Genomic DNA, 15,779 nt, shown 5'->3' on the forward strand with positions numbered 1-15,779 from the left:
CAGTCATGAAATATATAGCAGTTTAGCACTTACTATGGTAGCAATTAAGTGGACCTCAAGTTAGAACTCCACACTAATTACTCTTAAGGAATATTAGCAATAGCACTTAGACTTATATACCACTTCATAGTGCTTTTACATAGTGGTTTAGAGTCAGCCTATTGCCCCCAACAATCTGGGTCCTCATTTTACTGACCTCTGAAGGATGGAAAACTGAATCAACCTTGAGCTGGTGAGATTTGAACTGCCAAACTGCAGCTAGCAGTCAACTGAAATAGCCTGCAGTGCTGCACTCTAACCACTGTGCCACCTCGGCTCTTTGATGCCCCACAACAAATACAGGAGACAAAATCCTTGCACCTTTTTGCAGTCTCCAAATTTTATATAGTACAGGTAATCCTCGACTTTCAACCACAATTGAGCCCCAAAATTCTGTTACTGAGACATTTATTAAATGATTTTGCCCCATTTTATGATGCTTCTTGCCAGTTATTAAGTGAATCACTGCAATTGTTATGTTAGTAACACAGTTGTTACATGCATCTGGCTTCTCCATTGACTTTGCTTGTCAGAGGTCTCAAAAAAGCCCATGACCTGCAACCATCATAAATGTCAACCAGTCGCTAAGCATCTGAATTTTGATAAAATGATCATGGGGATGCTGGAAAGGTTGTAAACTGTGAAAAACTGTCATAAGTCACTTTTTTCATTGCCATTGTAACTTTGAACTGTCAGTAAATGAACTGTTGTAAGTCAAGAAGCTATGGCAAATTTTATTTTTAAAAAAGAAGCTATGGCAAATTTAGACAGCATACTAAAAAGCAGAGACATCACCCTGCCAACAAAAGTGCGTATAGTCAAGGCTATGGTTTTCCCAGTTGCAATGTATGGCTGTGAAAGTTGGACCATAAAGAAGGCTGAGCACCAAAGAATTGAGGCCTTTGAACTATGGTGCTAGAGAAGTCTCCTGCAAGCCCCTAGGACTGCAAGGCAATCAAACTGGTCAGTCCTAGAGAAGATTCATCTTGACTGTTCATTAGAAGGCCAGATCCTAAAGATGAAACTCAAATACTTTGCCCACCTAATGAGAAGGAAGGACTTATTGGAGAACGGCCTAATGCTGGGAACGATTGAGAGCAAAAGAAGGGGACAACAGAGAATGAGGTGGCTGGATGGAGTCACCTAAGCAGTAGGCAGTGAGCTCCAAAGGATGGTAGATGACAGGAAGGCCTGGAGGAACATTGTCCATGGGGTCACGATGGGTCTGACACAACTTCACAACTAACAACAACAAAGTCGAGGACTACCTGTACAATAGCACAGGAACACAGTTATTTTACTGTTCTTCAATCTTTTGCCATCATTTGTCCTAATCGTTTAAGGCAAAAATCCGATTCAAGGGTAGAACATAGAGGGAGAAAAAATAGCAACTGTGAGACAGTGAAAATGACAACTCTTTCCCTCTCGGCATTTAATGCTTCTAAAAATTAGGAGTGTAAGATCTAGTCTGGAAAAACCACCAACACCAGATCGTATTAAGAATTTTCTGTATCTCTTTGCCAGCATTTATTGCTGGTCCGGATTTTTTCCAATTCAGATGAGTTAACATTATAGATTCTTTTAAAGCTGAATCCGAGAGAAATGTTCTAAAGTCAAAAAGAAAGAAAAGCGTCTCCCCAAGACCGCTTCTTCCGATGACAATCACAGGAGCGTCTGGAGAGAGGACGGAAGTCGGCGAACAGTAGACCCAAAACAATTGCTAGAGGTGCCCGTTCCTCGAGATACCTCTAGGACTATTCATCTACTTCTCCATGATCAAAACGTAACGCGGCGCTGGGCGGTCTTTGGCGGAAAGCCGAGGCGGGGTGAGGGGGGGACGTTGTTCACGTGACCGTCCAGCGTAACGCGACGGCGCCTGTGGCTCTGAGTGGCGCGTTTGCGGCCTAGTTTCCTTTGCCGGGTCGAGAAGAGTGGAGGCTGTCGGGCCTGTTGTCTTCGGGCGCTGCTTTCGGTGAGAGAGCGGGGCAATGCCCGTGCAGCATTTTATCTTTATGGATTAAAGAGGCGGGACTGAGGGGGGGGGGCAACGGATTTGGGCGACTTGGGGCACCCGTGTCGGGGGCCCTTCAGGAATGGGGGAGGGCTGAAGGTGGCCCTTTTGGAGCTTTTCAGGGAAGGTTATGACGCTTTGTGGGGTGGTGGTGAAGGGACGAGATAAGGTTTGGATGCTTCCCCTTTTCTTTTAAAGCATCGTGCTCCATGGTGGGTGGGTGGGGAAAAGGGGGTGTAGAAGGCGATAGGGGCGATACCGAAGGCCACTCTGTCGAGGCCTGAAAGCCGGCCCGTTCGGAGTAGATCTCCCCCGAGCCCATCCATCTGGGTTGGCTTGCATGCAGTCACCTTGGCGCTTGACCAGCGCGGCATCGAGGGGTGAATTGGCGTGTGGGAGGGAATCATTGCGAAGCAACCCTCCGCCCGCAGGCAAAAAAAAAGATCGTTTAAAACACGAGGGTTGCTGTGTTGTTGGTTTTTTTTTGAAAACTAATAAACGGATTACGAGGTGTTTTTTTTTTAAAAAAAACTAATAATCTCAGAGACTCCAAAAGGATCCTTAGAGGAGCTTTTGCGGTCCGGCACTGTTTTTTTCAGAAAGCAGCTCATTTAGAAAACGGTATTAAAAGGGCTCGTTTTTATATCACCTTCAGCGTTTCTTGAAATGGAAGGTTTTGTAGAACCGTGCAAGTCTCAGAGTGTAAGGATCAATCACGATCGTTTTAAGTAGCGATTAATCATCCCTGAAAAGCACCACGGGGTTATGCGTTTATTTTTTATGGATCTGCCGTCTTCTGCGGACATTTTTAAATACATTTGTAATCTTATATTTGCTTATCTGAAATTTAAGACAAACTTGACTTTTTTTAAGGGGGATTGCCCTGTAAATGGTATTAAATATGTGCTCTAAGCCCCAAAATATTTACCTGAAATGAAATCTAAACGAATTAAATTTGTAATCCAGAAAAGAGAAGGTAATCTCAGAAAAACAGATGGTAAGGTAATGAGAAGATATGAGGAGATAATCTCAGAAAGACAGGTGGTAAGTTGACTTTAAGTGCATCTTTTGTGTTTAGCTTTGAAATGTGGTTATCCATAGCCTGTTAGACGCTTTATTGTATTTCAAGTTTTAGGTGCTGGATGTAGTTTCTTTCTCTTGCTTTTCTCTCCTTGCTTCAGTCAAGATGCCATCAATTAAAGAAGAGAAGGTGGCAGTTGTGGCTAGGAGGGCCTTTGCACAGTCTTGTGCACCACTTCCTAGATCAGGAGGCTCTGTCCACAGTCACTCATGCTTCCCCATTGGACTACTGTAGAGTAACACACTATACATGGGCCTCCCCTTGAAGAGTATCTGGAAGCTTCAAATACAGAATATGTGTTTCCAGAACATCATATGTTGTACCATATATTGCCACTTTGCTCTGGGTCCAGTTCAAGTCCTGGTATTATCCTTTAAAGCCCTTCCTGGTGTGTGACCAGGTTATCTGAGAGACTGCCTCCCCCTGTTACATCTGCCTGTCCTTCTGAGTAGTAGAGAACGCAGGCTGTGGGTTCTGTCTGTTAGGGATTTACACTTGATGGGTACCAGGAGGCAGGCATTCTCCCAGTCCCAAAGTGAGGTGAGGCTCCATCCCTGTTGATGTTCAGAAGGTCCCTCAAGACCTGGTTTTGTTACCACGCTTTTTCCCAGGGGACCACTGAAATCTTATAATGGGTTATAATGATTGCAGCTGATAATTATTTTGCCATACAGTGTTTCATTTTTAATAATGTCTGTTTTAAATTTTAAGAATGACTTTTTATGTATTTATTCTAATTTATTGTTGTACAACACCATATTGGTAAACTGTCTATATTTTTAATAGTTATTAGAAATTCAGGAACTCTTCTTTGGCAAATTCTTTATGTGCGCTTGATTTTTATTGAAGTTATAACATTTTTTTATAATGTTCTTTATTAACATTTTTCTTGAGTTATAAAGTAATGTAAAATACAAAATACAAAGTAAATAGGAAAGCAGTGGGGAGGAAAAGAGGAAGGAGACGTGAGGAAAGGTAAGAAAAAAGAAAAAGAAACATTGACTTCCAACTATGTTACAGTAAAATAAGGAATTAACATCAAATCACAACTTTTTGCTTTTTTATAATAACATGAATGATATAGAGATATATCAGTCTAATCAGTAAAACCCAAAGTCAGTTTCATTCTTCTCCACATCAAGCACGAAGTTCAGAAGCAGACTCCATGTGGAAACAAAAGTACTTATAATGTCCAGTCGTGTGATTCTTGAATATCTTTTTCTCTATTCTGTTTTATAGGGGAAAATGTGTGCTTTGTTAATTTTAGAATTTGCAGAAATACTCCATAGATTTTATCATTATACCAAAGTAACCAAACCAGAACAATTGATTATTAATAAAGTACTACTTGTTCTTGAAAATGCCACCTGACACTAACTTCTGTTATTTCCTCATATAGTTACAATAATTACTTGGGAAAAGTTCTGAGAGGAACAACTGATGAATTTAGCTGAATCAATTCAATTATTTCAGAAGTATTTTGCTCATTAGTAAGGCCATAATGATACATTAAATAATGTTCTATATTGTGTAATGTAGTTTTTGGATAACTATGTCATGGTCAATGTCTGGTTTCATCCAGTTGTTTGTATTTCTTTTTTCTTTTACTCAGTTGGAAGAAGGATTCCCTTCCTTAAAATTTTCCTTTTGTTTTCTGCTGTTTTTCTTTTTGCTGCATATGCTTCATTTTGCATATTTTCATTTGCAGAACTTCTGTTTATTTTCTAATTTTAGATTTTTTTAAATATTATTTAGTCAGCCTTTTATTCTTTACTTATGACCCCTTCTGTTTCTGAATTAAGCTGATTTCCTCATAGATTTCATGGATCAGAAATTGTTCTGTATCTCTTTGTTATTGATTAATCTTCATTTTATCAGTTATATTTTGCTTATTTAAATTATTCTTAATTTCTGAACATAAAACCAGTTAAATTTGCTTTTTGAAACTTTGCTTTGGAAATACCATAATTGGAAAAACCGCAACTGACACAATCACATATGCTTTCATTTTTCTATTGTTAAACTTTCAGAGTTTAATAATCTGCCTTCAGATGACTTTTTATGTGAAAATAAATTAAGTGAAAGATGCTTTCAAATAAATATAGAATTACAGCCTCATCTAATCTGCTTTTGAATATAAGAATGAAGAGATAAAGCACTTTTTGATTGAATATTTATTTTGTTTTATTTTGTAATTCTACAAAATCATTTAAAACAGATTACAAAAAGAATTTATATCTGAGCAAGCAATAAATAATTCTCATCAATGAGCAAAAAGGCTCTGTCTTGTATAAGGTTTTGCTAGCCTGCTTTTTTAACACCCTAATAAAAGTATTAATCTCTTCTTTATTAGCCCCTATTAGAAAGTAAAAGCATGTCAAAAATTCAGCAAATTTATAGAGTGTGCAATATTTCATCTACAGGACTATTTGTTTCACTAGTTCATGTAGAAGAATCTTTAGCACAACTAGCAGGGATGCACAGCAGGCCAACAACAGATTCCTTTCCACTTCTGGCAGCTGACTTTTTGTGCTGATTATATGAGAAAACTTTTCATTTTCAGTGTGTCCAATCTATATAGAATTATAGTAGACTAGCATCAATGGGTGGATGCTCTATGGCTTTGTTGTCAACTAGAATGGTGGATGTCAGTTTGTTTTGTCTCCAATCTATGTTTCCCTGTTAAATATGCAAAATTTAACTGTGTGCAATCAGTTCAGGAACCAATTGGAAATGCTGGAGGAAGGAGAGAATGATTTCCATTCTTCCTCCACCATTTCACTGCACTATGTACTTATTGGGAAGGTAGAAGGGCACCTTTGCCATAATATTTATAAGGCTAAGTAGGTTCTTTAGAAGTGGTGTGACCATAGTTCATTTATTTGCTCCTGACCTATACAGAACTCCTTGTAGTTCCATATGCACCATGGTTACAAGAAGAATGCTTAAATATAATTGCAGCAAATAATTAATAATCCAGAAAATAGCATAAATAAAAACTCCAGCTCTCTAAGTAGCAAAAATAAAATATCTCAACGTAGACATTTTTGGAGAAATATTGGAAGTTACTCTGAATCACCTCGCAGTGAGATGGACAACAAACAAATTAAATAAATAAACAGAACACATGTTATTAGCTTCAGAAAGTCATATGGGAACGGATACCAGGCATTTGAACACATTGAGCCTGTTTCACAAATGGAATGCTGCTACAGAAAAGACCTTTTAACCAATCATGTCCAAATCCTAGTTGGAAGAAGATTGCAGCATACAGATAGTCCTCGATTTATAACAGTTCATTTAGTGACCATTTGAAGTTACAATGGCACTGATAAAAGTGACTAAAAGTGGCCTTTTTCGCGTGACCATTGCAGCATCTTCTTGGCAATTGCTTCATATTTATGAAGGTTGCAGTATGCCAGGGTCATACGACCCCTGACAAAGTCAATGAGGAAGCCAGATTCACTTAACTTGACAACTGCAGTGATTCACTTAACAATTGTGGCAAGAAAGGTTGTACAATCAGGCAAAACTCAATGTCTCACTTAACAACAGAAATTGTCTCATTTGTGGTCGTAAGTCAAAGACTACCTGTATTGCAGAAGATTGTCTCCTGTGTCTTTAGACTACTGTAATTTGTTAACTGATAATATTTTAAACTGTAACAAGTGTTCTGGTGTTTTTCTAAGAGTTTTTGGAACACCTCTACTGAACTAGTAATTAACTTAATCAGCTTTTATGAGTACCGGGTTAAATACATTTCTAAAATGTGTGCTCTTCAATCAGAAATACAATTTTAATAAAAAGGATTTAAATCAATTTGACTGAATTTAATAGAAATGCTATTGCTACACAATGGTATATATGACTTCCTATTTAAACAATTGTAATGTCATCTGTGTAACAACTTGCAACTATTGTTTTAACCCAGTAATAGAATAATGTCATCCCAAAAGGGGAAGCAAGCTAAGGATCATAATGAAATTCTTTTTTTATTTGAGACCAACACAATTAGGTGTGATAGAATTAAACAAATGATTATTGGTTACTGGCCCTAAATAATTTATAATAAATCATTTTTACAGAAATTTTAGATTTTATAACAAGTAGACACATTTTCTAGTACAATCAAAAACTACATTAGTTGATAAAAATGCTTAAAGAGATATTATTTTTCAGTTGTGTAAAGATGTATCTGGTTTTGTCCAATGAGCCACTGCTGAATTAGACCCTAAAGAGAGAGCTGAAAATAACATTATGAACTTGTATCAAATGCATCTTCCACTAAGCTGTTGGAATTACTCTGGATATTTTATTATAATGATAAAGAACATTAGAAGAAGTTTTAGATGGCTGAAGCTTGGTAAATTTTAAATGAAATAAGTTTTATGTTGCTTTAATTTCCTTATGTTTTATATTTCCAAAGTACTTTGTTGTTCTGTTCAAGTGATCCCACTTTTATTTGGTATTTTTTTATATTTAATCTTTGGCACATTGGGAAGATTTTTAAGTACTTTGTTGTTCTGCTCAAGTGATCCCACTTTTATTTGGTATCTTTTTATATTTAATCTTTGGCACGTTGGGAAGATTTTTTTAAGGATACATTTCAGTTCTGTTCATTATTTTATTCTGTAATATACTAAACTCTCCCTTTATTGTGGAGTTTCAGATTAAATCAGATTCCTTTACTACCATCATGATTTGTTTGATAGGAGTCAGAAGTGAACATTAGAGCAAACATGTTTTTCCTTGATGTCAGTTTGAGGTAATTATGATGAGAAAGTCAGTATTCTGCAAGTCAGCCTCTGTCAGTACTCTCCAAGTGAGGTGACTCCATCTCTGCCTTACAGTACTACATTCAGTGAAGAAAAACTACTTTCCAGAAACTGGAGACTCAGCAGTCCTCATAGAAAGCATCTGTAGGTATAACTTGTGCTCCAGATGGCCCATCTACGCGCTGGAATATTACGAACTATTTGAAAGTATAAATATTTGAGGCAATGCATATCTTGATCCAAGCTACTATTTATATATATACATTTTATGAATGTTATTATTCATGTAAAATAGCAAAGCCCTGAATTTACTCTCTTAGGACTCTCTTACTTATTTTGTAGTGAATAGTCCAGAAGAGCTGTTATTTCTGTTTATCTTATGTAAATTAATATTTCTTCACACATTAGTATCCTCAAAGTAGAAAGTTAGAGATAACTTTCATAGGAAATTTTCTGTAAATGCTCAGTAATGGACATTTCAAAAGATTCATGGTTCTGAATCTGATTGTTCTCTGCTTTTTTTTAGGTTCTTTTTAAAATGTCTTTTCCACCTCACTTAAACCGTCCTCCGATGGGAATCCCAACCCTTCCACCTGGAATTCCACCTCCACAGTTCCCAGGTTTTCCTCCACCTGTACCTCCTGGTAAGTTACATCAGAAACTCATCAAATTAGCCTCATTTTCCCATCACTGATTAATAAATCTTTAAAATCGCAATTAACTAAATATACCTGGGTACGTTAATTAGGAAAATAATCTTTATAAATATAGTTTTGTTGCATTTCTGTTTAATAGGTATTTTAAAATTGTGGTTGATTCTTGATAAACTGTTAATACAATCTCACTTCACAGGGACTCCAATGATTCCTGTACCAATGGGTATTATGGCTCCTGCACCAACAGTAAGCATAATATAAAATACTACTTGTGTAAACTTTATGGAAATAATTGCAAGATTTGATTACTTTTATGTCATCTTTCAAAATATCATTAGTATCTAACTAATAATAGCAATTAATAGTAATCAATTACAAAAATATTGAACATGGCTAGCCAGCTGTGCAAAGCTAGATCACCCGCTGTAGTGTACCGTAGATAGTACGCATAAGTGAACAAAATGAACTAACAATCTTAGGCTGCCAGAACTACTCTGTGGTAAAAAGCATTGTAGACTTCCTTGACTGTGTACGGCCATACACCAAAAAAAAGATCATCATAGATTGATCAGTATAATAATAGTCGCCTATATTTTACAAACTTAGGGTCATATTCAAGAACACAGGACTCTCCTTTCTTTGAAAAACTGCTTCTACTCTTGGTCATGTTTTAAATTAGGTTAAAGCTAATTAAATCTAATAATACTTTGATTATTGTTTGCAAAATATCTTGAAATCATTGATAAATTTGAACAGTCATTACCATTACCCCAATAATCATGGTTGAAGCCAAGAAAGAACGGGTTTTACAATAAAGAGGAAGAAATTGAGTTTCTTAATTGGCATGCTCCAAAAATAAAAGAAAAATCACTTGTAAAGAATGAAAATTTTATTTGCGTTGATCTCCATTTCCAAAAGATCGTTCAGTTGTTTAAACACAGGGATGGGCAATTTTATGGCTGTTGGAATACTCCCCAATCCTGTGGCCAAATTTGGTGGCAAAACTTTGTATAAAAAAGTGCATAATAGATGCACTAACTTTAAAATACACTACTTGCTACTCTAAACATTTCAAACCTTCAAAATGGAGGGGAAAAGCAAATCCTGAACTTATTACATGATTGGGTGCAATCCAGGGAGCCAAAATAATAGCTTTTAACAAAGTCGCTGCCAAATTTCAAAAAATGACCATCTCTTTTAATTAATACTTCCAAATTTTATTCCTCTCAGGTGGCATTTTAAATATGAAGCAATGTATGTAGATTATTAAACATTTATAAATTTAAATAGAAATATTTTGAATTTCTATATAATTTCCCATTTGGATTATTTTTGCATGCAGGTTGATTCTTCCAGAATCAACCTGCATGCAAAATGTATGAAAAAAAATGTATGAAATCTCTGTTGTAGAGAAAACTATTCAGGCAAAATTAATTAATATTGATCTTCAAAGTAAATATGATTCAGGATTTATATAGCATTTGTTTTCAGTAGTGTATTGTTTAAGTTATTTGATCATTTTATTATGTTAAATAATATGGTTCTACAATTCTGGACTTTTTCTTCTAATGAAGATAGGATAAGGGTTTTTCCTCTCTGAAATTTAACAGTAGGAATCTCTTTATTTTCAGGTATTGGTTCCAGCTGCAGTGTCGATGGTTGGGAAACACATGGGTGTTAGAAAGGAACATCCAGGTCTAAAGAACAAAGAAAATGATGAAAACAGTGGTCCCACCACCACTGTCTTTGTAGGCAACATATCTGAAAAGGCATCAGATATGCTTATACGACAACTTCTTGCTGTAAGTAACATAACAGTATTAGAACTTTATTAAAATTTATTTATTTATTTATTTATTTTATTAAATATATTTATATGCTGCCCAATCCTGAAGGCTTACAAAAAATAAGAGGAAAAAAAACATAACGAGAAAAGAAACAGTTTAAAAACAGCAACACCCTCATACATTCATTCTAATCGGGGCTGGACCTCAACAGTGAGGTCAACAGCCCCAGGCCTGCCGGAACAGCCAAGTTTTTACAGCTTTCCTGAAGGCCATGAGAGTGGGTATGGTCCGGATCTCCGGGGGTAGCTGGTTCCAGAGAGTCGGAGCAGCCACAGAGAAGGCTCTCCTCCGAGGGCCCGCCAGCCGACACTGTCTGGCTGACGGCATCTGAAGGAGGCCCAATCTGTGGGATCTTAGTGGCCACTGGGAGGTATGTGGCAGCAGGCGGTCTCGAAGGTACTCTGGCCCTAAGCCATGTAGAACTTAGTCCTGCAGATCTTAATTTGGATATTTTGATATCTGTTTTGTTATACTTGTGTACTGATTTAAAATGCTCCATTGGGCAAGATTTAAACTTGCAACTTATGGCATTTCACTTCCATGCAGAATTTTTCATCTCAGCTTCATATGATAGTGAAAAGTTAGTCTCATTTTCTATACATTCACAAAGTATCATGTATATGGTGTGTGCGTGTCTTTGTCTGTCTGTCTGCAATGCCTTTTGAATATTTTGAATGTTATTTGTTGCACAGCCATTGATAAGTGACAGTAGTAATTATAGTAATTACAGTCCAAAATATATGGAATACCCAATATTATCTCTTGCTGCATTAGCCAAATAAATTTCCATTCCACTATTGCTGCCATCATGCCTGGCCATGGACCCAACAAAACATCCTTCAATGGGGTTAGAAATATTGCTCAGGCATGATCTATGAAATTAGAATTTGAATGATACAAGCAGTAATATTTTTGTGAAGAAAATACTTAATAGAGTGCATAATTGTTAAGTGTTGTCAAGACACTTGTTTTCTGGTGACCAGAAAATGGTCAGATGTAGCTATTTCAAGAATAGTCTTTGTCATCTTTCTACCTTGCCATTTATAGTCATTTTTCTTATGTCAGCCTGTGCACTATATTTCCAAAATATGTGTTTGCACCTGTGTTTGTTTTCCCAATTGCACAGTGGCAGATAGGACAGCACTCCAGAGGGTTAACATCATTGCCCAAAGGATCATTGGTTGCCCTCTCCCCTCTTTGGAAGAGCTTTATAGCTCCCTTTGCCTTAAGAAAGTTCAAAGATCCATCTCATCCGGGCACTCTTTTTGAACTATTACCATCTGGCAGACGGTTCAGAATAACAAAAAACAACAAATAGGCTAAAAAACAGCTTCTATCCCAGGACAGTAACTATATTGAATTCTATGGTATAGTGCAATATTAATGCAATATCGGGTTTTCAATTTCAATTACATAGCATGTGAAGGATGTGTGTGTTTTTATTTTTATAGTTATAATGTACACTGAAAATGGCATTTAATTTTGTTGTACGATGTGCAATGACAATAAAGTAAACTTAACTAAATATATGAGTTTTTGCTTTCTGGTCGTCTTGAAAGTGCAATAAGTCTTTATTTGGATCAGGATTGACTGATTTTTGCAGTTCATGGTAGTCTTAGTAACTGTCCAAATCAAAATTCAGGGACCTCTATCTTCTTTATATAATAATTAAATGTATTAATCGTTAACAGGAATTATTCTAGAAGGCATTCCTTAAAAATAAAACTACCTACGGAAGACTATTTTCTTCTTATGATGCATATTCAGCCATTGTTCACCAACATTTATGCCTTTTTAAACAATGTTTTTCAGAAATGTGGGTTGGTTTTGAGTTGGAAGAGAGTTCAAGGAGCATCTGGAAAACTCCAAGGTATGTGCATTTTCTTGTTTTTATATGTGTATACACAAATATGTGTATGTGTGTGTATTTATGTGTATATGTGTGTGTGTGTATGTATGTATGTAGATAGATAGATAGATAGATAGATAGATAGATAGATAGATAGATAGATAGATAGATAGATAGAAGTGTTATGTCAAAGCACCTGGTATGCCCAAATATGGGAGAGAGCACACTGCTTCCCTTTTGCCTTTCAGCTCCACCCTAGGAGCCTCCCAGGCAGAAAACCATTTTTGTGTTGCATTTGTGCTGATTAATAAATAAAGGGAGACTAGTATAGATCTATTTCAAGCTATTTAGCTCTCATCAGCTAGCCATACCCTTAGTGGGATTTGAGCTAAGGTAGGAGAGTTTGTGGCTTAGTGGCTAATACAACTGCCTAACATGTAAAAACAGCCCAGGTTCGAATACATACATACTTATACAGACATACAGACATACACACACACACACACACACACACATATATATTCATATATATGTACATACAAGGTTTGTTAATTTTCTCATATTCATTTATTTTATTGTCATATTTAAGTGCCCATCTTCCTCACAAAGGGACTCTGGGCAGTGTACAATAAAATATTAATAGCATAGAAAATAGTGTGTAAAATTTGAAAGAAGCAGGGAAGGTTAAAAATTGATTAAAAGGTGAAAGGGAGGGCTTTCAGTCCTCGCTGTCAATAGTAGTGAGAAAGAAACATGATGATACTTATTTGATAATTGCAATTGGCTTACTGAACTGTATTTGCATAATGCTGTTGTCTTCAGTGGTTTGCCTTAGTACCACCAAATATTGGTGACAATATTTCATCTGTTCCAGTTACTATCTTTATAATAAATCACTATGTGATTTTGAAATGTATTATTGCGCTTGATCAACTATTTTGGGCTTTTACTTAAGATACAGTAACAGAGAATAGATGCTCTTAACTTAAAACACTTGACTGTATAAGATTGAACAGACATTTTTTTCTGAATATTTAAAAATGTACTTTATAGAAGTCTTGATAACACAAAAAATAATTTGTATTGAAAAGCAGTCCTGTAATTGTCGATAGTCATTTGCCTGTATGACTTCTAAATTTATGTTCTAAATTCTCAATTATTTCTAGCTTTTGGCTTTTGTGAATATAAAGAGCCCGAATCCACACTACGTGCACTGAGATTACTACATGATCTCCAGATTGGAGAAAAGAAGCTACTTGTTAAAGTTGATGCCAAAACAAAGGCTCAGCTGGATGAATGGAAAGCAAAAAAGAGGGCATCCAATGGGGTATGTATACAAATTAAGAAATATATAAAATAGAAAATAATTGACAGACATACTTTCCCTATACTTCTTTTGTTGCTTTGTTTCTGTTCAGTCTGTTGCGTTGAGTTTATGGTTCTTTTGTAGATTAAGCTCCACAGTACTCCTTTGTTTTCCAGTTTTCATGATCAAGAGTTATAATAAATTCTGTAACATTTGCAAAATGTTATAGAATTTATTTTTTACTTTACAAACATGAATGTATGTTAGGGATTTGCATTTGGAAGCTGTAGGCCAAATCCCTTCCCATGTTCATGCCCTTTTGAATACAATTGTTGTCCACAGAATTAAAAATGACAGTGGTTTGACATAATTCTTTTAGTATTTAGGAAAAAGAGATCACATACATTCTTTGTTTAAGGAATTTAAGCCTTTTGTTTTTATGAGTTATAGCATAGTTATTTTGAAAAGAATTAATCAAATTAGTTCTGAATGGCACTTTCACTTTGCAAAATTATTTTATTATCACCTATCCAATTCCCTGTTAGTTCTTTTCAAGCTGTTCTTAATATGACAGCTTCTCTGTCAGCTCTAATCCCTTCCCTCCTCCTTTCCATGCTTCTTAGCTACTACTGCTTAGTGAGACTTTCCTTTTTCTGTTCTTTGTTTCTTCACCTGGCATTTGACTGGATAAACTGTCTTGGAATTTAAGGTGAGAGTCCCTTTGGTTTTCTCTCTAAAGAAAAGTTTTAGCAATAGTTTTTTTTAAGGTCACCAATCATTTGTTACTGTTTATTTTAAAGAATTTGAGATAGCATTTTAAGAGTATTGAATGGGGCACAATATTTCTTTATAATTAACGTATACATTAATAATTTATCTTCATAATCAGATTTTGTTTGCTGTTAGAATTGCAATCAGGGTTGCATTGTCATCTTTAGGAATATGAACATCTGGCTGTTTATAAGGAATTATTGAAAAAATTAAATTGTTTAATTCAGTTTTTTTATATTTGTAATTGTAAGCAATTTCATTCGAAATGTTAGAATGTATTAAATGTTTTAAAAACTAAATAATGTAAGTTGAAGGAAGAACAGGAAGACTTGTTTCAGGTGTTATAATATATAACTTTCTTCAAAATTATCTTTTAGCAATGTTTAGAGACAATTTACAATAGACTACAAATAAATTACATGTACATAACATCAAATTTATTAATATATGCTATGATTACACATTATTGGGAAATCAAGTTTTATAGATTTAAAATTAAAGCTCTAAGACATTTTATCATGCAAGGTTGTGACAAGGTTCATATGAAACCGTTTCTGTAATTTCTGCTTTATTAAAATAGTGTTGGACTATACAGATAGTCCTTAAGACCACAATTGAGCCCAGAATTTCTGTTGCTAATCAAGATAATTGTTAAGTGAGTTTTGCCCCGTTTTAAGATAGTTGTTAAGTGAATCACTGCATTTGTTAAGTTGGTTACATGGCTGTTAAGTGAATCTGCCTTCCCCATTGAAAGTTGCAAAAGGTGATCGCATGACCCTAGGGCACGATAACTCACAAATATGAGCCAGTTGCCCAGAGTCTAAATTTTGATCATGTGACCATGGTGATACTGCAGGAATCATAAGCGTGGAAAAATGAAGTTACAATGGCACTGAAAAACATGACTTATGAGTGTTTTTCACTAAATGAATTGTAGGTTGAGAACTACCTATATTAACTTGGATTATCACCATACAGAGAAGATTAAAATTATATTATTTGCCGCATGGAAAGATGCAAATGCACATCACTTAATCTTGTTTTCAGAGTGTATACTTTATAAGGCCCAACTTTAATTAAAAGAATTTTTGCAAAGTTTCCGTATGCGTGTTTTCTGTCAGCAGGGAAGATTAAAAAAAAGTTTTGATATTGTAAGGAATCTATGACTTGTTTTACAGCTGTGTGGCAAAGCAGCTAAAGGATGTTAGGTTTTCATGGCCACTTATGAACAACTCCTCCTTTGGCTTTTGCTCCTCACTCACCAAAGATCACTGAGGCTGTTTTTGGCAATGGCATCTAAGAGCATATGCCGTGTGACTTATTTACCTTTCCACAGGAAAACATTGTGATAGCAATATCCATATATATATATCAATAGCAATGTTTTCTATTCTAACCTTGTAGTATAGATATTGTTTCATTCATGTTCATTGCTTGATAGTTT

General features: G+C 35.6%; 1 protein-coding gene across 3 annotated transcripts in view; it reads left to right on the plus strand.

The window, feature by feature from the left end:
• The first annotated feature begins 1,882 nt into the window (after positions 1 to 1,882).
• RBM25 (RNA binding motif protein 25) overlaps positions 1,883 to 15,779 on the plus strand; it is a 44,162-nt gene continuing 30,265 nt past the window's right edge. For 2 of the 3 annotated variants that reach the window (XM_087721887.1, XM_087721901.1), the window contains exons 1-7: positions 1,883 to 2,011; positions 3,017 to 3,094; positions 8,433 to 8,550; positions 8,759 to 8,808; positions 10,194 to 10,364; positions 12,222 to 12,279; positions 13,425 to 13,585. In XM_087721887.1, coding sequence (XP_087578013.1) covers positions 3,056 to 3,094; positions 8,433 to 8,550; positions 8,759 to 8,808; positions 10,194 to 10,364; positions 12,222 to 12,279; positions 13,425 to 13,585 — 597 coding nt within the window. In that variant the 5' untranslated portion in view covers positions 1,883 to 2,011; positions 3,017 to 3,055. The remainder of the gene's footprint in view (positions 2,012 to 3,016; positions 3,095 to 8,432; positions 8,551 to 8,758; positions 8,809 to 10,193; positions 10,365 to 12,221; positions 12,280 to 13,424; positions 13,586 to 15,779) is intronic. The other variant, XM_087721893.1, reaches the window with a different exon arrangement.

The sequence above is a fragment of the Thamnophis sirtalis genome, unplaced genomic scaffold (genome assembly GCF_051295495.1).
Source record: "Thamnophis sirtalis isolate CommonGarterSnake01/CBP01778 unplaced genomic scaffold, rThaSir2_p1.2 scaffold_1, whole genome shotgun sequence".
Lineage (NCBI taxonomy): Eukaryota > Metazoa > Chordata > Lepidosauria > Squamata > Natricidae > Thamnophis > Thamnophis sirtalis.